We start from the raw sequence: 26,382 nt of genomic DNA, 5'->3' as shown, positions 1-26,382 counted from the left end.
CCCTCATGGCCCAATATAGCCTCCAGCGTATCGATGTACCAAAACGTAAATCTAAGTACTAGTATAAGCATTGAACAATAAAGAAAGCAACCACCCCCGCCACAAAATTAGAATTGAGAATATTAGACCCTCATCAGTCAGCCGCTGCTTAAACCTTGCATGGGCCTGGAGCTTGAAGCGATCAAAATCCAATTCCCCACCAAACACGAATCAAAAAAGTCAAAATCAAAATTCAAATTAAACTCCAGGCAACCACAAAGAAACTTGAACCCTTGATTCAAACTTGAAGCCAAAATCGACACTATACCATTCTCGGGTATGAAAACGAAAGAGAGCACAAAAATCCATCTGCCTACTCGGCGCGAATGAGGCAGATCACGCTAAACTGTTTCGGGGAATGGGTACGAACTATACGAAGATATTCCCCACTATTGAGCGATATGGGTAAAACTACACCTACTAGTACCAGCTTTAGTCTAGAAAGCGGAGTGGAGAGCAGAGCAGAGCTCTGGTCTGGATTGAAGCAGGGTTGTTAGTAGTAGATACTTACTAATGTCGTCTTGTGTCGTCTCGTGTCCGTACCGATGCCCTATTTAATATGCCATCGAGAGAAGAGAAGAGGAGTTGAAACATGGATAGTAAAAATAAACTGGCTTTTCATGGGTATATAAGTAAAGTACTAATAACTAAATGGATCAAAATATCCACAAATCTTTAACATTGACTCGACTCGACTCGACTTGACCTGGAACAAAACCAGCTCCGATCAGACCAGATCAGATCAAGCCAAACGAGCTTTTCCTTTCTGCACACTCCTTTGACAACTCACTCTTTCTTCCAAAACTTGAACTCAACCGCCAAAATGCCCACCCCAACAGGCTGGAAAGCCTACGAATACAACCCCTCAATGGGCGCAGCAATCCTGTTCATAATCCTCTTCGGCGTAACAACAATAATCCACACATGGCGACTCTTCAGTACGAGAACGTGGTTCTTCATCCCGATGATGATAGGCGGATACTGTGCGTAACAGAACACCCCCTGCTTCACTTCTCTCCCTCTCTTCTCTGCCGTACGCAACCCTCGCTAATGAAGCCCGTCATCGTTTTGTTGAATTGCAGTCGAAACAGTAGGCTACATAGGCCGCGCAATGTCCGCAAAGCAAACTCCAAACTGGACAACAGGCCCATACATCATTCAAAGTACACTCCTCCTCATCGCGCCGGCTTTGTTCGCGGCGAGTATTTATATGGAACTTGGTCGGGTCATTCTTCTCGTGAGGGGGGAACGGTTCTCGATTATAAGGGTGAATTGGTTGACGAAGATTTTTGTTGCGGGTGACGTTTTGAGTTTTTTGATGCAGGCTTCTGGTGGGTTTGATTTTCTCGTTTCCTCATTTCCTTCTCTGTCCTCTGCCCTGCTATTCCTTCGATGCCATCCGAGTGTTGTGCTGTGTCAATCGCTAACCACCACGCGAAACAGGCGCCGGCCTAATGGTAACAGCCGCAAACGGGGGCTCAACGGACTCAGCAGGCACAGGTAAAAACGTCATAGTCGGCGGCCTATTCGTCCAAATAATATTCTTCGGTTTTTTCCTCGTCAGCGCGATCGTTTTCCAGCATCGTTTGGTCTCGTCGCGGGGCGGTGGATATGCGTCCAGCATTGACCACCTACCCTGGAGAAAACATATGTTCGCGCTGCACACGTCCAGCGTGTTGATTCTGATTCGTTCCATTGTTAGGGTTATTGAGTATGTGCAGGGGACGGATGGGTTTGTTATGAGTAATGAGGTGTTTATTTATGCGTTTGATGGCTTGTTGATGTGGGTTATGTTGGTTATTTTTGTGGTTGTTCATCCGTGTGAGGTGGGGGTTCTTTTGAAAAGGGAGAAGTTGAGGATGGGGAGGGGGTTTGGCGTGGATGGGGCTGAGCCTTTGGTTTAGTGTTAGGCGCTGCAGTGTAGTGGGTTGTTTGTCTGGGCCTGTGGCCATGCCATGGTCGTTTTATACATAGCTGGTAGCTGGTGGCGTGGCGGGAGTTGCGACTTTATCGTGGATCCATGGAAAAGCAGCGTGCGTTTATGTTTTCTTTTGCTGCTGTACACTATTATCACTAGCGTGGCGTGTCGATCTGAACTGATCTGAGCTGATCTGATCTGTGCAGTGAATATCAAGACGTATGGCACGAATCCGTGACTCGGCACAGGTTTCGCTCTGCCTCGTTTTGCCCATCGCTTCGCTTCGTTCCGCATTTCGCATTTCGCATTTTGCATTGCTCTGCTCTGCTCCGCTCCGCTCACGCAACCATCTGCTCAGTATAATTCGCACCAAGTATAGCCCTCATAGCCCAATCAACCAAAGGTCTCCACTGATCATCAAGAATTGCCCAAACAGCCTTAGCGACTCTAACACACCACTCCCCAAAGCACCACCGATGACGCATAGCCTGAAGCAGAACGCCATAATGAGCCAACATGACAAGGGCCATCGGTTCGCGCTCACGAAGCAATTCCATGAATCGCGCTGGTAGTCGAATCGCCCAGCGACCCGCTATCACGCTGGCAGTCATACCGCCGTAAACCCAGCTCAACATCTCGGCGATATTGTCGATGGTTGAGGTGTAGATTTCTGTTTCGTGGGATTCGTTTCGCGAGCCGCAGACTTCGTTCGCTTCGTGGAGTTGGTTTATTGTTGCGGCTGCGTCGGCGGGTAAGGGTGCTGCGGTGATGGGTTCTACTTGGAGAATTGGGGCGAAAGTGCTTTGACTTAGATAGTCTGATGGGGATCGGATGACTTGTTGAATTCCTCGCGTTAGGACGAGAACTTGATATAAATCGTCGACAGAGGTCCAGGGGTCTTGGACGTCTGGCGGGGCGGGGAATCCGAATGTATACACGACGACGATACTTGCGAAAGCAAACATGGCTTTTGCATTGGACTCGGTTATATCGCCGAGTATCTCGCGGAATAGTGCCAGGGCTTGATTCTGGTGCGCGACGGCTCGGGTTAGGTAGGACGAGCGTGAGGGTGGATCTGAGTCTGTGCGCGCGAGATGGAGAGCTGAGACTGCGAGAATTCCGTGCATGAGGAATGGGTGCGAGAGAGCTTCTTCGGGGACATTGTTGCGCCAGACTGGATCTGTTCGCTCGTTTCGGGAGAGCGTTTGGAATGTCATGTTACACCATTGCATCATGAGTTCCAGATCGTGCAGGTTGAGGACTGGGACTGTTGAGCTTGAGTCGGCTAGTCGGTTTAGTAGGCCTAATGTGTCGGCGGGTGTGGTCGGGCTTCCTGTTGATACGGATACTGAGCCCATGGAGCCTATGCCACTCATGAGGTCACGCTCACGATCACGATCACGATCACGGTCTTGGTCGGATGGACCTTGGGGTCGCTCCTCGTTTGCCCAGAGGAGAGAGGTGGATGAACCGTATTCGCACTCGGCATGGCGTTTGGCGCAGTTGGAGCAGACTGGCCTCGCCTCATCGCACTGTGTCTGGTTAGTCACGAACTTGAGCTTAATGATTCATGCCGGAGGGGAATGAATACCTTTACCCGTCGCCGCTTACACTCCAGGCAGCCATGGCGAGATTTGCGGTGCGGTCGTCTTAGGGCCATTGTCAGGGAGCCATATCTGGGGAAGTAGTGATAATGGAGGGAGGGGTGTAGAAAGGGAAATAAACTATGAGGTCAGGCTGGGCATGGGCATGGGCATGGGCATGGACATGGACATTGGCATGGGGAAACAAGGAATAGTATACGCGTTAAACGAAGACAAGGCTGGGGATCAAGGCTGGGCATGGGGCAGAAAGGGAAAAAATAGCAGTGACAGGCTGCAGGCCAAGCAATTCGAATGAACCCCAGAGTTACAGAAGCAAAAGTCCAGTTAAAAAAAGAAAGAAAAAGAAAGAAAAGAAAGAGGTGGAAATTCCCGACTGGGCAGCAGGCAACAGGATTGTAGGTGAGTTAGTTAACTATGGGGCTGACTAAGTGGTGAACCCTGTCGATCAAACAACAAAAAGGCTTGTCGATCTGAAACATTGTCTTTCGCTTCTGGGTACGGAGTATGGGTATATAAGGGTCCTCGTACATGATGGGGCGGAGTCACAGTACATTCCAGGGGAGTTTTAGACCGAGGGCCAAGAACCTGATAGCCTGAGGTTGTGAACTTGGCAGCCCCGGGGGCCATGCACTGCCTCAATTGAGTGCAACAATGTGTGAACTAGCGCAGGGTTTAGTGTTTAGCTACACCGATTGGATTGAGTGGGGAGACCAGGATGGCTCATTTGGCAATATTAGCACGCGAGGCTTAAAAGAGTCAGTAATTCTAGAGAAGGGAATACCTACAGGATTGTGGAAGCGGGATTACGTATAATCCACTAGATTAGGCAGACTTTTAAAGTATTCCTTTCGAGTATTCCTTTGAGTATTCAAATAAATAAATTATAATTCATGAGAGATGCCCGAGTGTGCGGCCCGCGGGATCCGAGGAATCCGAATGCCAAGCCGGGCGTCCCGAAGGCACCGAAACACAAAATAACCATAAAAGGGTACCCTAGTGTACCCTAGGGCAGGGAGAACCAGAACCATACATCTGATCCCCACCCGATCTTTGGAACTCCAGAACGCTGCAGCCTGAACCTGAGCCTGAACCGAACCAACCTGAAACAAACGCTAATCTACAAAACGCTCAATTTAACTCTCTTCTCCATGTGGCACCGACATGCCATATGGCTTTGACTCTTTGACTCTCCGGTGCCAGTGCACGGCCAATCCATTGAGCAACCTGAGTGGCAGACTGCCACTGGCAGTCCATTGATTTAAGCTGCCGCCGCACTGGCACTAGCACTACTGGCCGCACCAGCGGCAGCAGCCTCATTCCGCCTCCGAGTTTTCTCCGCCAATGTAATACAAGTCATCAAGACCAACAATTGGAACCGCTCGCCATGACAAGCATTAATAGTCAACACGTGGTCAGAACCCTTGAACCCGCAATGACTAGCAAAGACCGCTGCAACGGCCCCGGTCCGATCATGTACCAGGTCTAAACTTCCCCCTCGCGTGAGAGACATCTTATGCGTTGGGCGCCAGGTATATTTCTCCAGTCTCCCGTTGATTTCTGCGGTCATTTTGTATTTTGAAGAGCGCCAGCCGTCGCGGTGGAGGGTGTCCCAGCGTATGGAGTTGGAGTTGGAGTTGGAATTGGAGTTGTGGCCATCGCTGAGTCCGATCTCGATATCTGAGGAGAAGTGTTTGTATTTGGATAGGGCGATGATGGGTCCTTCTTTGTTGGTTGTGTGGAAGGTTAGGTCTGGTTTTCCAGGGGTCATTTGGGAGTTGTCCACGTAGAGGTTGTGAGAGCCGGTGATTTCGTAGTGGTGTTTCCAGAAGGTGGTGGTGATGTTGTATCGGGCTGGGAGGGAGGTGTTTTGGGAGTAGTACATGGTGCAGGTGAGATGGATGAGATAAGATGAAATGATAAAGTCCTTGGCTTGGAGATGATGATTTTATTGATGAACTTGAACAGAGGAAATGATTCCATTCCAGGTTTATATATTCAATTCTCCTCTTCACAGCCCTCTCCCTCTCCTCTGCTCAACAGCCCTGGAGCAAGGCTGAGCCAGGAGTTCTTGAACGAAGCAGCCAATCACCCGGGGCCCAGCAATCCGCCCCCACGAAAGATGATCGCATCTCACCACTGCCAAACCAATGTTCAACCCTGTCGAGTCTAAAAAGAGTAGTGTCGATGCCAATCCGCCAAGCTCGGCCAGCGCACTGAGATTTGGCCCCCGCGCTAAGCCAAATTGGCACTCATGCGCCGCCGGGATGGCGTGGAGCGGAAGATGGAGCAATTTTCTTCGGTGGCGGAGCCTTTTTGCGGAATCTGGGGGTTGAATTTGAAGTTGAAGTTGAAGTTTTTAGGCTTTGACAGACTATTGCTCGTCTTGGCTTAGGGGATGTCAGCCATATTTGGAACAACTGAAAATAGACTACATGGGTAGGTATACTTGCTGAGTTCACGATTCCCGACCGGAGTACAACTTAGATCCGATATATACATGGCGGTGCTTACTGGATTGTGTTAATGATGGAGCCAGAAAGGAGTGAATATACTACTCGAATATATAATACTGAACGCTGTTCTATCGCAAATAGCATGTGCAGTTTAAAAACACGAGCATTACAACGACTTATACTTGTGCTGGTGCAAGTCCACGTGACTAGCACGTGACCCGGCGCGTCGTTTTGCAGATTGGCAAACATCCGATTTGGGTAGACTTGAAGCTCCAGATGGACCTTGCCTAACCTACAATTCTCTCCCCTTCTTCCCTCTCTTACATTTCTTTCATTCCTTCTTCTCACCGCGTCACTGCGCGCTATCATTTCGACCATTTCTCCCTTCCCCTGATTCCCCACGAATTGCATTGCTGCTCCTGCAGCTTGCGGCCCAAAACTGCTCCGTCCATTAATTCTTTGTTTCGCACACAATGTCTTTTGAAGTTCCCTACGACTCGAGTCCACCGTCCACCCCGGATAAGACCAAGACTCAGAGCTTCTTCAGTCACGTCTCGACGACCCCGGCCGGTCTACCGCCATCAGACGCCTCCTTCACCCCCCAAGGCAACCCGACCTCTACCATCTTCAACACCTCCCAACTCGAGTCGCATTCCAAGCAGAATGATTTCGCGACCTCTACCAACTCGCTCTTCACAAAATCCGGCGGTTTCAAGAAGGGCGACAGCATTTTCGGCTCGTCCTTCGGCTCCGACTTTGGCATGCCCAAAGCAAAGGCCCCATCATTTGGAACAAAGCAGACTCGTTTCAGTGCTGCGACGAATGGAGGCGGATTCGGTCGGCCCGGAGGTCTTGCCCAGACAAACAACTTTGGCATGTCAAATGGCTTTGCGTCATCGCAGATGAGCGACTTCCAAGAAGAGTATACCAGAGACTTCGAAGACGAAATGGAACCCGAGGAAGAGCAAGTAGAGGAGGAATACGAAGAATATGAGGAGGAGGACGCGGAAGGTGATATGGATGTAAGCATTCAGCGGCCATCAAACCGCCTCAGCTTCCTCGATTCCAACTACGGCAACCCACTGCCACCGCAATCAACCGGTCTCAACTTGAACGAACCGCGCAAACCCATCTACACAAATCCCACCGATGCGAAGCGCCCCAAGCTTGACGAACGATGGGCCACCCGGTCGCCTCTACGCAAAGGAAAGCTGTCTCCGAAGAAAGCCTCAGCCATGCCCTCCATCCTACACAACCTATCCTCCCGATCCCGCAGCGCTGCGGTCGATGAACCCGCCGATATGATTATCAACACCGAGGACTCGCTGGGCCGGTTGTACGATGAGCTCCGCGAGGCCGAGTACCGACACATTGACCTGGACCAGACTCTGGCCTACGTCGCGAACCGATTGATAAACACCTGGGATACATGCGCCGACCGTAGCGGTATTAAGCGTCCCTACGGCGTCGGGTCTAGCATTGGCCCCGGCGAGCAAGCACCAGCTCTGGTCAAGGCCAGCTTCCTCGCTTCTCTTCTTCTTCAGATCCACCATCCTTCCCGCGCTTCCATGCCGATTGCCTCGGCATCCAACCCGGCCGCTCATGCCGCCAACAGCATGGTCAAGGCTCTTCAGCGTGCCAGCGTTGCTACACCAGTTCCTCAGATTCTCCTTGATTGGCTAAATGGCAACCATGCTTCCCAAAACAACGACCTCCAAGCCCTGCGCTATGTCGAGCCCAACCCTGCGGCATCCTCCAACTTCTGGGATATCATCAATGCGGCCATTCTTCGAGGACGATTCGCTGAAGCAGCTGAAACCCTTCGATCCGCCGATTTCAATTATGCGCGGTCGGCTCTGGAAGATGGTCTGCCTCAGCCCGGTTATCGTGGTGTCCAACTACAGAACATCCAACGCTGTGTGAACAAGGCTCTTCAAATTCTCGACTCCTGCCCCGGCTTCTCAGACGACGACTGGGACATTACCGGTTCGGACTGGACTCACTACCGCAAGCGCGTTCTGTCGGCCGTGGAAGATCTGGAAGAGTTTGCTGAAGGCGAGGAACGAGAGGATGCGGCCGCGCCGCAGAGTAATGGATTCCAGGCTGTCAACTTTGGCATGGCGAACTTCGGGCAGAACCCCGTGAGCTTTGCGCAGTCAGCGCGCATGGCGGAGAGCCGTGTGCCATGGACCATCTATACGAACCTGCGATCTCTGTACAGGATCATTCTCGGAGATACCACTACCATCAAAAGTTACTCACAAGACTGGGTGGAGGCTACCATCGGTCTGACTGTTTGGTGGGATGGCGAGGATGACGATGCCGCCGGAGGAATCGATTTCGGTGCCAGCGCCAACAGCATGGACTTCTCACGATCGCGCGGCTCCCGGGTGAATCTACGAGCTGTTGATCGCAACATGCGAGATGCGTACCTTGCCCGTTTGGATTTGGCCTTCGGCAGCGCTACCAGCGAGCCGTCTGACGGTGCGGGCTTCCGCGTGAACACGATGAATGGCTTGGAAGTCGGCCTGGCTTCGGTCTTTGAGGGTAATGTCAACGGTGTGATTGAGCTATTGCAATCTTGGTCGCAGTGCGTTGCCGCGGCTGTCACCGAAGTGGCTAGTCTTGGAGGCTGGTTAGAAGCTGGCTCTAAGAAGATGCCCGGTCTCAGTGATAATGACCTGATGGTCCTCTCATACGGACAGAATGGTCCCCCGTCGCGTGGACTCAACAGAGATGACATCCTCAAAAGCTATGCCTTCGGCCTGTTTGACCGTGGCTCTATCGAGAATGAGAGTGGCACCCGCGAGGGCTGGGAGATGGCGCTCGAAGTGCTGAGCCGAGTACAGAATGCGGATTCGATGAAAAAGGCCGTCTCGGAGATTGTCGACAAGTTGCCGCTAGAGAACACCGCCCAGCTGGACAAGTTGGTGGTACTATGCTCTGATCTGGGATTAGAAGATCAAGGCCGTAAAGTCTCGGAGGTATGTTCACTTACACCCATCGCCGAAGCATCAGCATAAGCGCAGCCCCAAATCCCACCCAGCCTGAGACGAGACTAACATTGTTCGTTACCCACCAGCGATACGGCGACATGACAACGGAGAAAACCGACAATTTCGGCCTGGCACTCGTGTGCTACGCCCGCGCTCAAAACAGGAGAAAGGTCAAATCTGTCGTCGACCTGCTGATCTCATACTCTCTCGTCCAATCGCGCGCCTACCCAGCCACAGCCGATCTAGACCCGGAGCTGCGCTCCATGATCAAGGACCCCAAGGCGTGCCTGTCATCTATTGCCTCGGTCGACGAAGAAGCCGCCCGCATTCTCCAATTCTACCTCAGCGGCTACGCCACACTGCGCCGCTTCTACGAGATCCGCGACGAGGCCTGCTCCCTGGCCGATGGTCAGCGGCCCCGCTTCAAACCGCTCGCCAGACGCCGTGCGGCGGCCAAGGCTTTGACTGCTGTCATCAGTAGTGCTGCCGATAATATCTATGGCGGATTGTACGACCCGAGTCGGGATTCTGCTGTGCAAGTTGATGGCCTGCTTGCGCTGTTGGGCGAGGCGTTGGTTTTTGTTAATCGTGAGTTTTCTAATGCGATGCGCACTGCGCATTACCCTACTCTGCCCTAGCATGGTATGGTATGTAACTAACACCCCATCAACAGAACAATCACCAATCCTCACAGTCCAAGAACAATTCACAATCCTCTCCGCAATCGAAGATCTCGAAACAATCACCCCGCGCGTCTTCGCCCAATGCGAAGAATGTTTCCGCTCAACCCTCCTCTCCGCCGCCAGTTCTGATTCCTCTTCTACCTCTGGCTTAAACTTAAATGCCCACGCCATCCTCAAGAAATCCGTCTCCTCCCTCTCAGCATCAACATTCTCCCTCATCGGTTCCTCGGACCTTCTTCCTTCTACCTCTACCGCTACGTCCTCGGGTGTGCTGGTTCCACCGCCTGGTTCTGAGTCTGAGCGCGGATGGGATTGGAGGATTGGGTTGCAGGTTGATACGAGTGGGCGGGATGTACTGTCTTTGTTGAGAGTTGGTCTTGCGAGGGGATTGAGTTTTGGGGCTTTGGGGCGTGTTTAGGGATGAATGCTGCAGAGTGATCTCGCTGTCGATGTTGCTGTTGAAGGTCGTTGCGAGAAGTATGTAGCAAGAAAACACGGCAAGGGTGTTGGCGTTTTGTTATTTGTTTTAGCGGCTCCTGGCATTATCGTGGATGTTGATGTGGCTTGTTAGTTGGATTGAATCATAATTTTATTCCATCCAGGTAGATTGATACCCCCGAGGTCGTAGTCTTCAAGTTGCTTCAAGTTGGAGGTGATGGAACCTGGCAGTACGGACTTGGACTGGAGTACTCGTACTACTAGATGTTAGTAGTAAGTAGAGTGGCATGCATCAACTGTGTCTATACTAGTAGTACTAGTAGGTACCTAGCCTCGTCAATCTATGCGCGAGTACTACCTACTATAGCACTAGTAAGCAGTACTCTCAGCTCGATTTGACTCCCGCGACTCGACTCAACCTTGGAATTCAAATAAAATCCCGGCAAACGCGCCATCCATCTACACATACCTAGGGAAAATGAAGTCGTAAACTTGCAGCGCAGCGCATCACAGCGCAAAGAAAAAGCAAAACAAGGAACATAGTAATCCTTGGAAGAACCCTCAAACAAAATCTCGGGCTCTAACTTGAATCCACCCACATGAAACAAACCCCGTGCACAGCCCGCAGTAGTCCCCGTTGACCCCAGCTGAGCCGAACGCTGCCCGTTGCAGATGCAGATGCAGATGCAGATGCGAATAGCACATGGGATGGGATTTCTCAGCCCTACGAACCATGGGGGACCCGGGGCCTGTCAGGATCAAGAGATAGTCCCAGCATTGTGGTGCGTATGTGGGATAATTAAGTCTGACCAGGGTGATGTATTGTCGGGGTCCGGTTTGGTATGATCTGCTTAAAAAAAAAAAAATCAATTTCAGGCTAACCTTAGGAATGCTTTCTAGGTCAGTGGTAGGGATGGGCCGTCAGCAGCTGAACGTGGGTGCCTGATAATTTGATTTGCTCCACTATGACATGAGTAACTATTGTTCGTGTGTCGGGGTTCATGAGGAAGGAGGGGAGGTTTGTCATTGGTTGTTTCTTTTTTTTTTGCTTATTTTTTGTCTGCTTCTGCAACTTGAAGGTTTGGGCTCTTCGTACGGAGTGACCGAGTATGTTGCTAAAGTAAAAATGAAATGTCATCCATTACTCGTAGTAAGTTTCGCCAAAAGCTTGGGTGGGACTAAACTCATTAGGGCATGTATCTATTCTGTCTATGGAGTAATCGGTCTTATTTTGGTTACAGAGCACAGTAATTTGGATATCTCCAGCCACATTTCCATATAATAGAAATAATAGAGATAATAGTGGAGTGGAGTGTATGTATAGATCGCCAGATGCATACCTAGGTATATACCAGATAATGTCTGGCAATTCTTGGCTTTACCTTTCCGTTCTAGTGCTCACCCCCCTCGCCGCTTTTACTCCCTGAGTAGAATTAAGCACGCCCCTGACCGGCCTGAGCTGATCATTGGTCATTATGTAATCAAACTGAGCCTGATCGAAGCACCCTGATTTGCTCAGTGAGCCTGCCCTAAGTACTACAGTACATATGATCTGATCACTGACCCTGACCATCCATGGGTGGCTCCAACTTCAAGATTTCTAGTAATTCTTGATTAAATGAAATTATAAATAGGGGCGTTAAATGTAAAGGAAGTTCTATCTTCATTAATTGTTTACTTGTCAGTATGTGCCCATCTACTACACTTTTGTAACACTGAGAAATGGAAGTTTTTTTTTTTTTTTGGTGTAGCAAATTGCTGGAAATTTTGAAGGGTAAACCTCCACGCACCGAGCCCCACACGCCACGTCTCCTACTTAAGTAAAGGTCCCTCGATCTCCCAACGATGCGACATTAGTATTATTTAGTATGGCGCCCAGAGTTTTCGAAAATTTCTTCAAACGAGAGAAAAAGAGAAAATGACCGCGATCGACCGTCGGAAAGTTGGCCTACAGCAATAGGAATTTCAGACCCAACGTGTGAAATCAAGGGGGACCGATTTAATGGATGGAAACTACCAATTCCAGCTCCGGGAGAAAGGTCCTTGATATCATGTAAACAGACGCGCGCTGACCAACATGCGAGTGGATTCTTTGGACTACCCCCCCGAAGTGAGAAGAAGAATATACATTGAATTGATGGGGAATCGACGCGTACATATCGAATATGCGTGGATGCTGCAGTCTCCCTTTGAACCGCCAACGAAACGGGGAGGTAAACGCTGGGACTGGTGGCATAGTGTTTGTCAGGAAAATGACTCTTTTGTTCAAGATACCTACCTTGAATCGTGTCCCGATCGCGGCGACGAGAGGTGGAATGCGAGGCAGAAGGGGGTGTCAGTGAGACCAACGCCCGGGACAAAATTTGAGGGTGTTGAGTGGCTGAGGTGCTGTCAAATTGGGTATGTTGACTTGGTTGGGCTGGGTTTATTGTACTGACTCCATTGAAATCAGGTACGAAGAAGCGCTGCAAGTTCTTTATGGAACAAATGTTTTCGTCCCACGAAAAGGGATCGATTCTCTATTCATCTTGTCAAAAATGTTGTCACCCATTTGCATACAACTTATTAAGTCCCTGGATATTACAATTGGATTTTACTCTTGGCTTGGTAGTAGCCAACACGTACAGGCCTGGGAAACAGTTTACCCTGCTCTCTTCAGGCTTCTTGAGAATGAATTTTCCTCCGTGCAGTCGCTTCGACTGACAATTCACTTCCTGGATTGGGAAAGGGCGAAGGATACTATGACCGAGGAGAAAATGAATGAGATAATGGGACCGTGGGATCGTCTCGCCAGGAGCCGAGAGTGGAAGTTATTGCAATTATGTGTGCCCTTTGATTGGCAACCTGCAATGAAGCCGAGAGCCGAGGCTCAGGGTATATGGGAGCTTACGCACACGGAATGGTATCATAGATTAACCTTCGCTGAATGTACATGAGATATTTAGTAGGCTTTAAGCATGAGACATGAATCTAGCAGTAAAGGCGCTTTATTTTATGAGCTCATACATAGACTAAAAGTATGAGGCTGGATAGGCAAAAATTGAAATAGAAATCAAGTACTATCTAGTTGGTAGTTGTCGCCGGCGCTGGAGTTCCACTGGTGATTGTGGTGATAGGTCCTCTAGTTCCAATGCAAACGAAGACAAATGCTTGCAGACCTGCACAGTCCGTGTTTACAGCTAGATTCCAGCTATAAAATTCACTATGTTGATGGTGTTAGTTGGGGAAATGAGTTAGGATATGCCTAGTAAGAAACTTACGATGTAGCAATACCTGCTTAGGAGGCTATATCGCCACATACCTCGTCCTTCTGGACATCGTAGAACCGCAGGCAACCGTCCACCATCCCAGTCTGATATAAGTTAGGCTGAAACCTTTCTTTGAATGAAGTTTTGTGGGTTAAATCCTACCTGGGTCGGAGTTGGCGTGACAGGGACCGGTGAGCCAGTGGTGATGGTTGTTGCATATCCAGACTTCCCAATACAAACGTATTCGCTTGCTTGAAGACCCGAACAGTCTCCATTCATGGCAGGGTTCCAGCTATAAAAGTCTTTGAGTGTAACACCCGCATCTTGTGCGATGTCATAACAGTCCTTGTCTTTCTCAACCTTGTAGAATCGTATACAGCCGCTTGTCATTCCAGTCTGCTTTTGTGTTAGTACTGTGCGGGCTTACAATATCCGATTGAAGTTTACATACCTGAACGGGCGATGGAGTGGTTATGCTAGTAGATGTGGTTGTCGCAGTTGCTGTGGCAGGGGAGGTGCTGGATTGACCCGACCCATCGGTGATGGTTCCGGCGGTTGTCGATGAGCTGGTATCGTTGCTGGGACCTCCAACGCATATGTAAGTATCCGAGCTAAGTCCACTGCAATTTGACTTCAGAGAAGGGTTCCAAGTCTCCAAGTCGGAAACAGAAGTTCCGTTTGTCTGAGCGATTGTTGTGCAATTGTCATCACTGATATAATTAGCTTTGTCATTTGAGCGATAGAAAGGGAATACGAACGCGGAAACGAGCCAGTAGTCTGCACAGTCCGAGATAGTATCAGAAGGAGTTGTCGGAGTCGGCAAGCTAGATGCTGATGCAGTTCTAGTGGTAGGAGCTCCTGTAACGGCGACACAGTGGTAATCATTCATCACGATTCCAGAGCAATCGGAATTCACAGCCGGGTTCCATTTGATGAAGTCTGATTTTGAGAAAGTGCCAAATTCTTCCGGGATCAAATCGTAGTCATCTCCGTCAGTTGCTTTATACCAAGCAGTGCAGCTGGAGATGATACCAGTTTGTACGGAAGATGGCAATGAATCAGTAGTCGAAGGCATGGGCAAAGCAGTCCCGTTCCAGATACAATAGTAGTATCCTGTCTTAATATCCGAGCAGTCGCTTCCAACGGCGGGATTCTACTCGATGAATTGTTTTCCGAAAGAAAACCTTGTGAAGCGACGATACTTGCACAGGTATCATCCTACTTTGTATCAGCAAGCATTCCAAGGTATCAGTAGATATGATAGAAGCTCCTACCTCATCCATAATTTAGTAGTCCTGACAGTCACTTGCAATACCGTCTTGCGCAGGAGTGGGAGAAAAGTTTGTATCCATTGGGGCCGGGGGCAAATACGACCATGTAGGATACCATTGAGAAACCGCAGTCTGGTTTTGACCGATTGAACTCTGTGGCTTTGTTCCGACGCAATACCAATACCCATAGTGTATACCTGTACAGTTTTCGCCCACAGCGGGATTCCAATTAAGGCTATAGTCCTCGAATTAGTGCTGTTTTTTTAATCGGGCATAATCAGCTTACAGATATCAGCGCGCTAGTTATTACAGAATAGATAGCCTATTAGGCCTATGCCGATTTCAGAATAGCTAGAGCCATACTAGGGAACAAACGCTAATTAGATATAGAACATCAAGGGGCAACTAGGTATCGAATAATCACTAAGCAATACTCAGTGATCCCTGAGCAGCCCTGAATAGTCACTGAGCGATCAGTATGCCTTAGTCAGGCATCACATGACTGGGCTGATTCGATCACTGAGTCTGAGCCCGTGCTGACATCTACTCACTGGGCCTGACCCTGAGCGCCCTCATAAAAGCGGCGGCAGCCGAGAAAGGAAAGCCCCACCTGGCAGACAAAATCTGGTGTGTATACGTGCATATATTATGCAATGTACCGCTAGTACGCATGTACTCGTACATATACTCTGCATTCTGCATTCTGCATTCTGCAGTCACCGACTATTCCCCCGCAAACCAACATCTAATGTATAGCAATCAGTCACACATTGACGGTGTACTCCCAAGCTGGCACCATCTGCATCTGCATCTGCACCTGCATCCGCGGCCGTGACTAAACTAAACTAAACAAGTGTACGGAGTAGCATGTAACTCACAATTTCCAGTGACAGAAATGAGGCGCAGCCCCCACCTTGTGCCCGGCTTCCCAGGCAGAAACTCACTAAATCAGACTAAGGCAGCGTATTCCATCATACTGGGAATACATCTGACCAGTCGGAGGAGTGTGCTAGACTCTAGCGTGACTCCACTCTAAACGCAAAGCAGGGCAATGGGCAATGGGCAAGGCAGAACATGCGGAGCCAAGCCACAGATGAGGATGAAGGTGAGATCCACTTGTGCTTTCAGCCTCGCACTGCTTTCCTGCTCACCAGCTCACCGACTCCATCCGCGAAATGGATGTCTGACCGCGGCGGGATTTATGGTGTGTTCACCGTTTCTTTGCCAAGCCACACCACATTCCTCCCTTTCTCCCTTCTTCCTTTTCCATTTTCAGTGTGTTCTATTTTGCTCTTTGCTTTCTTGGTTTAGTTTGATAGGATTCTCTTTCTGGTTTGGCGTTGATTATGAGAAGTGTGGCGAAGGAGAGAGCTGGTGGTGGGGCTGTGATGGGCTGGTGATTTCCGAGTTTGAGTTGAGTCTTGGTCCCGACATGACGCATCGCGTCTGTATTGTAGAGTTTGGTATGGACATGAACATGAACTACGAAGTAATTACTATGGACTTGTTTTCTTTTACTTTAATTTTGATTTAGTTATTATTGTTTTCTAGTAAATTGTATTGAACTAGAATGTGTTCATTACCTTAGGTTGAGTGCATCACTTCTTCCAATTGAACGACTGAGCAGACATCAATATCATAACATCTCCTTAACCCAACTTACGAGCAGAAACCACCTACTCCGTACCTTCCGTAAATCACCTACCCCCCTTATTAATAGCCATCCGAACTGACTAAGTGGATCGCCAACCGGGGTACGCTAGGCCACGCTGTACTCCATCAGGGCAAGATCCCCCAACGCTAACTGGCTGAGCAAACAATACCAAGCTAAGCTCTCCGACATCTTCAGCTCGTCGTATCCACCGATTGGCGCGTGCGTCGGTCTTTTCCGGTGACCCCTCCCACTTTCACTGACCTTTCTGCCTGGGGCGGCCAGTCCAGTCCCATAGGGCTGGCCGTTGGATGGCCTTGCATGCGGGTCTTGCACTTGCTCTGCTTCACGGGCCAGGGCAATGCGCGGTTCCACTAAGATGATCTGCGAGGAGTCAGAGGTGAGCGATGGAGTCGTTTGGTTTGGTTCCGTTTGGTTTCGTTCTGTTCCAGGTGTATATAACCGGCCGGGATTGTGACTTCCAACGTTCTTTTTCTTCATTGTGCAGACCTGTCTTTCTTTCGACCTCCCCAAGTTTCTTTTTATATTCTCTTCTTTTCTCTTGCAATCGTTGACGACTCTCTTTATTGTGTTCGGTTTTGACTTCCACTTCCACTTCCTCTTCAACTTGACTTCGGGCTGGAACTCGCTGCATTCGCTTCGACAGCTTTGAACTTCTGCATTTCTCAACCTTACATTAACACCTTCAACCATCACCACCCTCATTATCATTTCGCTTATCTACACTCCCGTCAAAATGTGCTACAAGGTCGTCGAGCGCTACTCCGTCTGCAAATGCGTTTACTTCCAACACTCCATTGACCCTTGTTCCGCCTACGGCCAACGCGGCCACTCCATTCAAGAAAAGACCGTGCTGGTTGGCTACGCCTGTGCACGACACTCCTCCCACTCCTCCCCGACTTCACCAACGACTGGCCGCTGGCCTGATTCTGGATACTCTAGCTCGAAGGGATCTGGCAGGTAGATCGGCGTAGAGGGGTGGTTTCAGTCTACAGGTTAGACTGGCTGGTCAAACCACTTGCTATCACTACGTTTCTACGATTCTATCTGTCACGCTACCCTATGCGATGCTATGATCTTCCTCCGGGGAACTCTTCTTGATGAAGAGTTCGGTTCGGTTTTGTTTGGTTCGGGTCGGGGCTCATGAGAACAGTTATGGACGATGCGATGATGAGACAATGTGCGACAATGTTTAATTTTCAATTTCATGCGGTTACGAGGTCTGACTGGAACACTTCTGCTCTTCGTTTCTCTACAATCACAGAATCAAAATCATCACCCCGGGCGGGTGAGACATGAATGATGAGTGAGGGCAGGGGGAGGGGAAGGGGAATCAGGATGGGCGCCGGTCGCCTTTTCAGCTTGGACTAATCTATGTGATTGATCAGATTGTGTTTCCGGGCGAAATACAATAATCGCCTCACGACGTCTGGTGGTGGAATTCGCTGTACGATGGATGAGGAAAAGCACTATATTCAATTCGTTTCTCGCATTTGGTATCGTGTTTGTGGATTCGCGGGACGACTTGTAAAGTACATTGCACTGCTCCTTTTTTCTTTTATCTTCCTTGGCAGCTTCCAAGACTAGCCATGTTGTTTCTACTCGGGTAGTAGGCTGCATGGGCTGCTTGAAGTTGTTTTGTTTGTTTTTCGCTTTTGACTTTTGACTTTTCTTTTTCTTCTGCGTTCTTTTTGCTGCGCTGGTTCTGTAGCACTGCATCCTGCATGGGCGAGCGAGTATATTCTGTCGTTATCAGTTAATATGAAACAACATCCACTCTTTTTTTCGTGTTTGGCGCAGTAAAATGTAGAGTAGAGAGAAATGCGTTGGGATGAATATGGAGTCCGATGTCATTTTATTGCAGCTTCCCCTTGCCTGAGATAATAGACCCAGAAACATGCGTTCTATTGTCTTGAATCATGAGTTCGGCAGGTTTCAGACCTGGTGTATTATAATAGAATCCGAATGTGCCAGTGGCGCTTGGTGAAATGCTTGGTATCGAGTGCCTTCTCCTTGGGTTATGTGTCAGAGACCCGGGGGCGCCGTTGGATGCGCTGTCTCAGCCACTCGATCTGCTGACATTCATTTATCCATTTACTGCCAATAGAATACATGGAATGGGAAAGATGAGATCTGCATTCCGATTCGCTGGCTCGGAAATTAAATGGAGGAACTGACACTCAGCCTCAAATTGGTCAAACTTTGCTGACAGCCCCTTCGCACTTTATCGATTAGTTGATCCATTAGTATGACATTCAAACACACTCAGATTTTGCTTCACCCCAGAATCTTTTACAAACATCGGTTTGCTCTCTAAGTTTGATTCAAATGCAATTTGGCGATTTTTCGGCTTTTCCTGCCACTCTTCTCCATCACATCCGACTGCCCCGCCCGGAATTCCCGAGTTCCCCAGTCCGGGGCAATCGACTGCTATAAAACTCCCCCCTCACGCCACCTGTCGCAGAAATTCAAAAGTAGTACATATACTATACCAAGGCTACATCATGTCGACCGATAACCCCCCTCACAACCCTCTACAAAGAGGTCGACGGCAGCAAGATCTCCACCGACATCTATCTGCCCCCGTCGGACGCGTCGTCACCCCAAAAATATCCCGTCGGTAGGTCCGAGCAATCCCGTCTAATCGTCGCGAGAATCAAATTTAACATACTCACAGTCATTGACATCCATGGCGGCGCTTTCATGCTTGGACACTCCCGCATGGTTTCCATTCCCCAGGTAAATGACTGCCTGGACCGAGGCTGGATCGTGCTCGTTCCGAACCATCGGCTTTGCCCCGGTGTGAACCTGTTAGACGGGCCGATGCGGGATATCCGCGATCTATTAGCCTGGATTCACGATGGCCACCTCGATATATTCCTAAAGGACCACGGACCTTATCAGGCTGACCTGGAAAATGTCGCTGCATTCGGAACCTCGTCTGGTGGGCATTTAGCTCTTAGCTTGGTATGTATCCTCCAGAAACCAAGCATCTACCACGAAATCCATTTTTTTGGGAGTTCTCAAGCTAAAGAAATACAGGGTTTCAACGTCCCAATCCCCGCGAAAGCAATCCTCTCCCTGTACGGTTCAGTAAACTTCTCAAATCCACTCTGGTCAAAACCAATCCCCCACGTCGCCGCGAAACTACCCAAAGATCTTTCCCCGGAATTCCTCAACAAGATCTACGACGAGATCCCCATCCCGACGGATTCCTCTGTCTCATTAGAAGGTCAGACTGAATCCGGCGTGTCGAAGGGTCCTGATTTCTCAAAGGCCCGAGACGCATTCGCTTTTACCCAGATTGCGGGCGGAACGGTCACAAGTGCTATTTACCCTCAGGGTCAAACTATTGATACTAAATTTGATCTTGTGGATCCGGCGAGGAATATCACGGCTGAGTTCCCGCCGACCTATATCGTGCATGGGCAGGCTGATACGATGGTTCCTATTGATCTTAGTAGGGGTTTCCTCGCTACATTGAAAGGGGCGGGTGTGAGGTGTGGAATGACTGAGGTACCTGGGGAGGAGCACACTTTTGCGGCTATGATGGAGGTTGGGTCGAAGACTTGGTGGTTGCAGAGGGAGGGGTTTGATTTCCTTGAGGGGGTTATTGGGAGAGGGCCTAAGTAGGGGTTGGTTTCAAGTTGCTTGAAAATAGGGGCTAGAGAAGGCTATTTTCCCATTTGTAGATAGTTTTGCCTTTTGGCTTGGTCAAATATAGAACGAGATTTAATGATCTGAGGAACAAATATCCATCTTCATCCTCGAAACACCTATTCTCGCGGAAGTCTGATGAATGTCGAATGATGGGGTTCTTTGTGCTATACGCTTGTGACGAATTTACCCGCTAATCCAAGGGGACTGGGTAACTGTAACTTCCTGGCTATGGTAGATTTTGATTATCTGCCCTCCTCGCCGACCAAGCACATCAAGAATAAGCGACTTTGTTCCTCGACTCGTCCATGAATAAGTTTACATCGCGAAGGGGAGTTCTTGCAGCTTGGTTGTAGGGGGGGATTGTAGCGAGTATTGTGGTAGTACTGGCCTGCCTGTCCCTTGGAAGGGCCAGAACTCGGAGAACTAGTGTTCTGAGATCTGTAATTCTGCAGGTTGAGGTACCCAGAGAGACTTGAAGAAGCCTCGATAAGCTCGGCAAAAGACCTAATTGGAGAGATTGTACCCAGTTGTCAAGAACGTAAGACAGGGTATATGACTTTTTAAGAATGTACCAACCTGACAAATGTGCCCCGAAGCATAGCATTAAGTAACTTGTTGCGTGCCTCGAGCTTGCGACGATACTTACGCAAAGTATCATCTCGAATAATCCACTTGATCCATTTTCATGAGGCCATGATCTGGGGCTCTCGGATATCGAGGCGCGTCGGTGAGGCCCTTGGTTTGTCGGTATTAGACCATGAAATTGCCGAGGTCCTGTCCCTTGGGAGCTTTTCAGTTCTCTTTGTGATGCACACTTTGAGCAATGTCTCCTGGCAAGACTGAATGGGTCCCAAGTATTAATCTATTTGTGAAGGTGAGTCGGACTGAGCCATTTTTCTTGCCATGTCAACTTCGTGTTCTCTTTTAGAGCTTGTAATGTGTGACGGACACGCCATTCGTGAATTAGAAACATGGTGGCGTAAGACAAAATTGAAGTTATCATCATCGCCGTCATCAGGTGATGTCGCGTGCTGTTGTTGTTGTTGCTGTTGTTGACGTTCAACTTTTGATCTTAAGGTTTGGTCGCAAATCGAGTCCGGACGGCCTATAAACATATTAGCTAGACTTTTTCACAGAAGTTTATCGTATGTAGATGTTTACATTGACAGTCTGTGTTTGTAGGGAAGGGGCAACGTGTTGCAGTAGAGGCGTTGTTTTCTTCATCGTAGCACTGGTCAGGACGCCTCAGTGGGTTCGAAATTGTACTAAATTCCTCAACTGATCAGTGCGTCATTCACACAGAAACTCCAATTGGCTTAAAATCACCATTAACTTTCTATCTAGGAGCCTATTGAAAACCCACTGTTCTTCCAGGTCTATTGATTTCATAGCAATAATCTCATCCGCCTTCGACTTTGATACAAATTGCTTTTAATTGGGTACGCAAAAAGAAACATTAATGTCATTTTCATGATAGAGGTATTTTTTATGTAAATGAAGCGTTGTAGAATGTTGACTTAAGTATTGTGATAGTAAATATCCTTGCTCCTGAACTATACCTGGTTTCACAGCTGTGAAATACTTCTGGCAAACTCCTAGTCGGGTCTCGGCAAACCCTCCCCTTCCCCCCCAACCAAACCGAGGTAACTGGGAACTTCCCCTCATTGTTCTGCTCCAAGAAATAAAATCTGCCATTAACAACCCCATCATACTGCTTTTCTTTCGTACTTCATTGGGTACAGACTCTGATACATTGGGTTTCTCCAAATATGATATCTACTAGTAGGTCGGTCTTGCGCCCCAAACGCATACGTGCCTTAAGTCAGAACTGAACACACAAGTATTTTGTCCGTGGCCAGTGAGCCTGCATTTCCAGGGTTTCCCACTTCGATCGGTAGAATATCTCTTCTTGCCTAGCCTCTCTTTCGAAAGGGTTTGCTATGGCCTCGGAATTCAACAAGGGGTCGGAACTCGATGCCCATGAGCGGGGTATATCTGCCGCGGTAGAAACTCAAGATTCACCCACATCTCCACCCGCTTTTATCAAAGATGATGGCCTTCATGGCTCTCTTCAAGTCGTTGGTGCTTTTTTAATTTTGTTCAATGTCTGGTGAGTTGAACCATATGCTGTGCTAGAAGTAGATCCGAGAAGCTTATTGTTTGAAAGGGGCATAAACTTTGCGTTTGGAACATTCGAAAGTTTCTATGCACTTACTTACATTCCATCCTTCACGGCATCTTCCATATCATGGATTGGTACCATTCAATCTTGGCTTCTGATTGCCTGTGGCCTATTTTCCGGCCCGCTTTTTGATCGTGGCCACTACGCGGTCATGCTCTTGTCTGGAAGTATTTTGGCCGTTTTTGGGTTCATGATGCTCAGCCTCTCTCATGAATTCTACGAAATCTTCCTAAGTCAAGGTGTATGCATGGGGCTTGGATTTGGACTGTTATACACACCCAGTATTGCACTGGTTAGTCGCTCTTTTACACGCAGGCGAGCTTTGGCTCTGGGTGTAGCGACAAGTGGTGCACCCGCAGGAGGCATCATCTATACCATCATGTTCAACCAGCTTATCCTCAAGACAAGTTTTGCCTGGACTGTCCGCATTATGGGGCTGGTGATGCTTGTCTTGTTTACTGTCGCTGCTGTTCTTCTCTTCTCCCAAAGAAAAGCGATGGAGAAGATTGATGACAGTCGACCCAGAAAGCTGATTGACTTGAGAGCATTCAAGGATCTTCCTTTTTGGAGCTTCACCATCGCCAACCTTTTAATTTACCTTGGTTACATAACGCCGTATTATTACATTCCGACCTATGCGCAGACGACGCTACACACATCACAGTCGCTGGCTTCCTATGTCCTCGTGATCTCACAGGCTTCATCAATAGTCGGCCGCGTTGGTACAACCTGTTTAGCTCACTACTACGGCTCAATGGTCTCATGGATTCTTTGTGCTTTGCTCTCGGGCATTCTATGTCTGAGCTGGATAAGTGCCAACACTCTTCCGCGTTTTATCCTATATTCGGCCTTTTACGGTGAGCAAGTCTCTTCTTTGCGAGTTTTAAGCGGATGTATCTAATACAGTATTCTAGGTGGCATATCCGGTGCCCTGGTTCCTCTTCCACCAAGTGTCTTTTCACATGTCTGCCCAGACTCCACATCCCTGGGAACCTGGTTCGGAATGGCGCAAAGCATCAGCAGCATTGCGTCGCTGACGGGACCTCCAATTGCCGGAGCACTCGCTTCTATTGGCTCTCGTAGTAGTGAAAATCTCAATTTTCTCGGCATTCAACTATTTGGTGGTATTACCATGGTTCTTGGTGCATTTGAATTGATGTTTTTGTGGTATTTACTTCGCAAGACTAGAGACAAGAAGGGTCTATTTTGAAGTAAATAAACCTTAGCAGTCTAACATTATAATGAAAGCTCAACAGTGGCAGTGTCTTTATTTCTGACGTTCTACAGATGTGAGGGGTGGTTTAGATAATATTTGACGTAAGAGGAAAAAGACTTGACTATCAAAACCCCGCATTGACTAGGAAGAAATTCCTATATCAGATCCTTCAATATCTAGGGGATCTACAAGATCATTGATACCTTGCGGGCTCCACCTTCCCCTCCCATTGATGTCTAAGCCCAGAACTTGAAACGAGGTAATTCCAATAAATTTACTAGTACGTTTGTAAGAAGAAATCAAGAGATCCGAGTCATTTCTCATTATTCATAGCATCTGAACTAGACAAAAAGCCTGAGCAACGAATAACTCATGACATCTAGATGCTCTTCGGAAATATCTCCGCGGGGCTATATCCCAGCCTGATTTATATTGCAAATGGCTAAATGCAGGACACAGAGCAGAATTGTCCTTATGGCTTGCAATGCAAGGTCGCAAGATAAGCTTGTCAATAACAGTATTACCGGGTCTGATCCTCATGCAAAGAACAAGGAAAGGAATCAGCGGCATGTTGTCTGGCGCATCGGATAGGGTTCATCGATGTCTTTTATCCTCTGCTCTCCCTCCGCAACGGTTAAATTAACAGTATATTCCCCACTCGCTCGCGGAGTGAAGCCTGTTCACCCGCGGCGAAGGGTTATATTTCTTTTTTTGTGATTTTGTGTTGGTTTTTCGTTATCTTTCGTAGAAATCATCAAGCAAAGCAAAGAACGATGACCGGGGCTCCTGCGGCCAAGATCCAGGTGGATTATTCGCAAAGCAGTATCTCATTGCCCAAGGGTAATGATCGACTGAAAGCTCCTAGCGGCGGACGACGATGCCCTGGCGACGGACACCACGGCGAGCACGGCGGTACTCCTCATCACTGTCCTCGGATTCGGAGCAGCTGGCCTCGGAGGACTCGGAGATGTAGCCACAGCGGCTACCACCGCAGTCCAGCTTGACACGGTCACCCTTACGAGTGATGCCGTAACGTTCACAGCGGCACTGCACGGGGGGGATCGCTCATAGAGGACAGAGAGGACGGCGAGGTCGAGCCCGAAGAGCGGGACGACAGGGACGAACCGGCGGAGCTGGGTGGGCTGTTGGAGTAAGAGTACTCATCGGACAAGCGGGAGCCCGCGAAGCGACGGGTGAGGTCGTCGACGGTGGGAGCGTACTCGGCCTCGCGAAGTTGACGGGAAGCGTAGGGCTTGGAGGGCTTGGGGTGCTGGATTCTGGAGGGCGAGAGAGCGCGGCCAGTAGCGACATTGGTTGAGGCACGGTGAGCCTTGGGGGCCTCACTGCGACGGCTGGACTTGCCACCGGGGACATCGAGGATGTTAAGCTTGCGGCCGGTGGTGGGCTCGACGGTGTACTCGACGGCGGGATCGTGCGAGACGTGGTGGCCATCCATGATATAGTAGTACCAGTAGCGGCTACCGAGTTGAAGCATGGAGGATTGGAAGCGGAACTTGCCCATCCATGCACCTGGTTTGTCCTCGGCGGACAGAGGCAGTTGACGAGAGTAGTTGTCCCAAGAGCCGACAAGGTGGACGGTCCTGACGTTGGACGAGGTGCGCAGAGAAAACTTGAGTTGAACGGCGGCCATTATGAAGACGTGTTAAGGTCAAAAGACGATGCAAAGTTGTAAAGATAAAGTATAAAGTTGTCGTAGATAGAGTAAAACAACAAAACTACCAGAGTTGAGTTGATGTTGATGCTCTTTGAAGGGAACCGGTCCACGACAATGAGAATATAATAAGTATATCCGAGCGAGATTAGATTAAAATTGATTTGTTGATAGAGCTGGCACAGCAAGGCGTACGTTGACCGGCAACGATGAGGCACAGACTGTAAAAGTTGAAAGAATTCGAGTGTAAAAACCGGCGAGGCTGAATAATGGGGTGGGCAAGGACACAGAGAGCGCAGCTCGAACTGTGTGCAGAGTATGATTTTGGTTGGTTGGAAATGTGGCTTAGAAAATGGGGCAGTAATTAGAATAGTAGAATAGTAGAAGAAAAAAAAGAACTTGACAACCAGTGCCGGAGTTCACTCGAAAAATGGGCAGCTCTAACAAACAAACGCTCGCTGAAGAAAGAAAAGAAGAAATCCGCCTGGGCGGTTATGGCCAGTTTTAAGGGAATCGAATCGATCAGCGCTGCAGAATGTTGGCCCCATCGATGTGGGCGGGTAATTCTCGCGATTCATTGGTGCTTGAGTGTGTTGCGCAGTGATGGGCTGGCTGCAGGGTTGATTCCCCGTCACATCCAATTGATTATGCCGAGTTGACGCTCGCGGTGAGACCTAGCATGAGGGGCTGACCGAATCAGATCTCAGGATCCCCATTGTTCACAATCCCGGGCTTCTAGCTGCTGTCAACTTGTCTTGTTCTCGGGACGGCCTGCATGAAGGTCTGGCCATGTACCGGGTACAGGGCACCCCAGCCGCATGTTAGAAGGTTATTAGCAGACGAAACCGTGGTTGGAGTGCGGATCAATCCCTGTGGAAGGATCTAAGGTCATGTTTGTAATGAATTAATTGCAATTAATGGAGAAATGCTTTCATATTGATTGAATCCTCTCCCGCGACGGGACGGAAATAGGTGCAAGTACCAGGTACAACCTGTCGATCCGGTCGCAAATGACATATATCCCGTGTCATCTGGATTCTGATGCGCACAGTCCATTCCCTCGTAATTCGGAGAATTTCGCCGACTTGACTGGACTCGACGAGGCGGGTCAATCAAAGAGGAAAGTGCACTGTCCCCGCACGATCCGACCGCCCAGCCTCTGAATTATCATTTCCTCCAACAAAGAAGAACTTGATACAGAGGATAACTCATGAATATGATACTAGATTAAAGGAGAAAAGTCAGATCCAATCAACACATCACCACTGCTATTCAGCAGAGGCTCCCTGACGTAGAATCCTTCTTATCACATCGTGCAGCACTGCAGCAC

At 49.0% G+C, this 26,382-nt stretch overlaps 10 protein-coding genes across 10 annotated transcripts; 5 read left to right on the top strand and 5 right to left on the bottom strand.

Moving 5' to 3' along the window:
• Positions 1-1,150: 1,150 nt before the first annotated feature.
• Positions 1,151-1,943, top strand: N7481_007171 (RTA1 domain-containing protein; the record flags this gene model as incomplete). Its single annotated transcript, XM_057266390.1, has 2 exons — positions 1,151-1,370; positions 1,483-1,943. The coding sequence occupies 2 exons, from the start codon at positions 1,151-1,153 to the stop codon at positions 1,941-1,943; spliced, it is 681 nt and encodes a 226-aa protein (XP_057120591.1).
• A 352-nt stretch (positions 1,944-2,295) lies between these two features.
• N7481_007170 (Zn(II)2Cys6 transcription factor domain-containing protein) lies at positions 2,296-3,617 on the bottom strand (the record flags this gene model as incomplete). Its single annotated transcript, XM_057266389.1, has 2 exons — positions 2,296-3,495; positions 3,549-3,617. The coding sequence occupies 2 exons, from the start codon at positions 3,615-3,617 to the stop codon at positions 2,296-2,298; spliced, it is 1,269 nt and encodes a 422-aa protein (XP_057120590.1).
• A 1,202-nt stretch (positions 3,618-4,819) lies between these two features.
• Positions 4,820-5,443, bottom strand: N7481_007169 (uncharacterized protein; the record flags this gene model as incomplete). The annotated part of the gene is made up of 1 exon (XM_057266388.1): positions 4,820-5,443. The coding sequence occupies one exon, from the start codon at positions 5,441-5,443 to the stop codon at positions 4,820-4,822; it is 624 nt and encodes a 207-aa protein (XP_057120589.1).
• A 1,044-nt stretch (positions 5,444-6,487) lies between these two features.
• N7481_007168 (putative nuclear pore complex subunit Nup85) lies at positions 6,488-10,111 on the top strand (the record flags this gene model as incomplete). The annotated part of the gene is made up of 3 exons (XM_057266387.1): positions 6,488-8,998; positions 9,097-9,598; positions 9,684-10,111. The coding sequence occupies 3 exons, from the start codon at positions 6,488-6,490 to the stop codon at positions 10,109-10,111; spliced, it is 3,441 nt and encodes a 1,146-aa protein (XP_057120588.1).
• A 3,382-nt stretch (positions 10,112-13,493) lies between these two features.
• Positions 13,494-14,454, bottom strand: N7481_007167 (LysM peptidoglycan-binding domain-containing protein; the record flags this gene model as incomplete). The annotated part of the gene is made up of 2 exons (XM_057266386.1): positions 13,494-13,775; positions 13,831-14,454. The coding sequence occupies 2 exons, from the start codon at positions 14,452-14,454 to the stop codon at positions 13,494-13,496; spliced, it is 906 nt and encodes a 301-aa protein (XP_057120587.1).
• A 1,955-nt stretch (positions 14,455-16,409) lies between these two features.
• Positions 16,410-16,802, bottom strand: N7481_007166 (uncharacterized protein; the record flags this gene model as incomplete). Its single annotated transcript, XM_057266385.1, has 1 exon — positions 16,410-16,802. The coding sequence occupies one exon, from the start codon at positions 16,800-16,802 to the stop codon at positions 16,410-16,412; it is 393 nt and encodes a 130-aa protein (XP_057120586.1).
• A 256-nt stretch (positions 16,803-17,058) lies between these two features.
• N7481_007165 (uncharacterized protein) lies at positions 17,059-17,286 on the top strand (the record flags this gene model as incomplete). The annotated part of the gene is made up of 1 exon (XM_057266384.1): positions 17,059-17,286. The coding sequence occupies one exon, from the start codon at positions 17,059-17,061 to the stop codon at positions 17,284-17,286; it is 228 nt and encodes a 75-aa protein (XP_057120585.1).
• A 1,739-nt stretch (positions 17,287-19,025) lies between these two features.
• On the top strand, positions 19,026-19,955 carry N7481_007164 (uncharacterized protein; the record flags this gene model as incomplete). The annotated part of the gene is made up of 1 exon (XM_057266383.1): positions 19,026-19,955. One exon carries the CDS (start codon positions 19,026-19,028, stop codon positions 19,953-19,955), a length of 930 nt encoding a protein of 309 aa, XP_057120584.1.
• Positions 19,956-21,922: 1,967 nt separating this feature from the next.
• On the top strand, positions 21,923-23,374 carry N7481_007163 (uncharacterized protein; the record flags this gene model as incomplete). The annotated part of the gene is made up of 3 exons (XM_057266382.1): positions 21,923-22,092; positions 22,150-23,021; positions 23,079-23,374. The coding sequence occupies 3 exons, from the start codon at positions 21,923-21,925 to the stop codon at positions 23,372-23,374; spliced, it is 1,338 nt and encodes a 445-aa protein (XP_057120583.1).
• Positions 23,375-24,241: 867 nt separating this feature from the next.
• Positions 24,242-25,031, bottom strand: esdC (GTP-binding protein EsdC; the record flags this gene model as incomplete). The annotated part of the gene is made up of 2 exons (XM_057266381.1): positions 24,242-24,444; positions 24,506-25,031. The coding sequence occupies 2 exons, from the start codon at positions 25,029-25,031 to the stop codon at positions 24,242-24,244; spliced, it is 729 nt and encodes a 242-aa protein (XP_057120582.1).
• Positions 25,032-26,382: the final 1,351 nt, after the last annotated feature.

This window comes from Penicillium waksmanii (assembly GCF_028829765.1).
Source record: "Penicillium waksmanii strain IBT 27052 chromosome Unknown utg000007l:1.0-4314555.0:1.0-4317578.0, whole genome shotgun sequence".
NCBI lineage: Eukaryota > Fungi > Ascomycota > Eurotiomycetes > Eurotiales > Aspergillaceae > Penicillium > Penicillium waksmanii.
The sequence above is the reverse complement of the archived record's forward strand: the minus strand, read 5'-3'. Positions and strand labels throughout refer to the sequence as shown.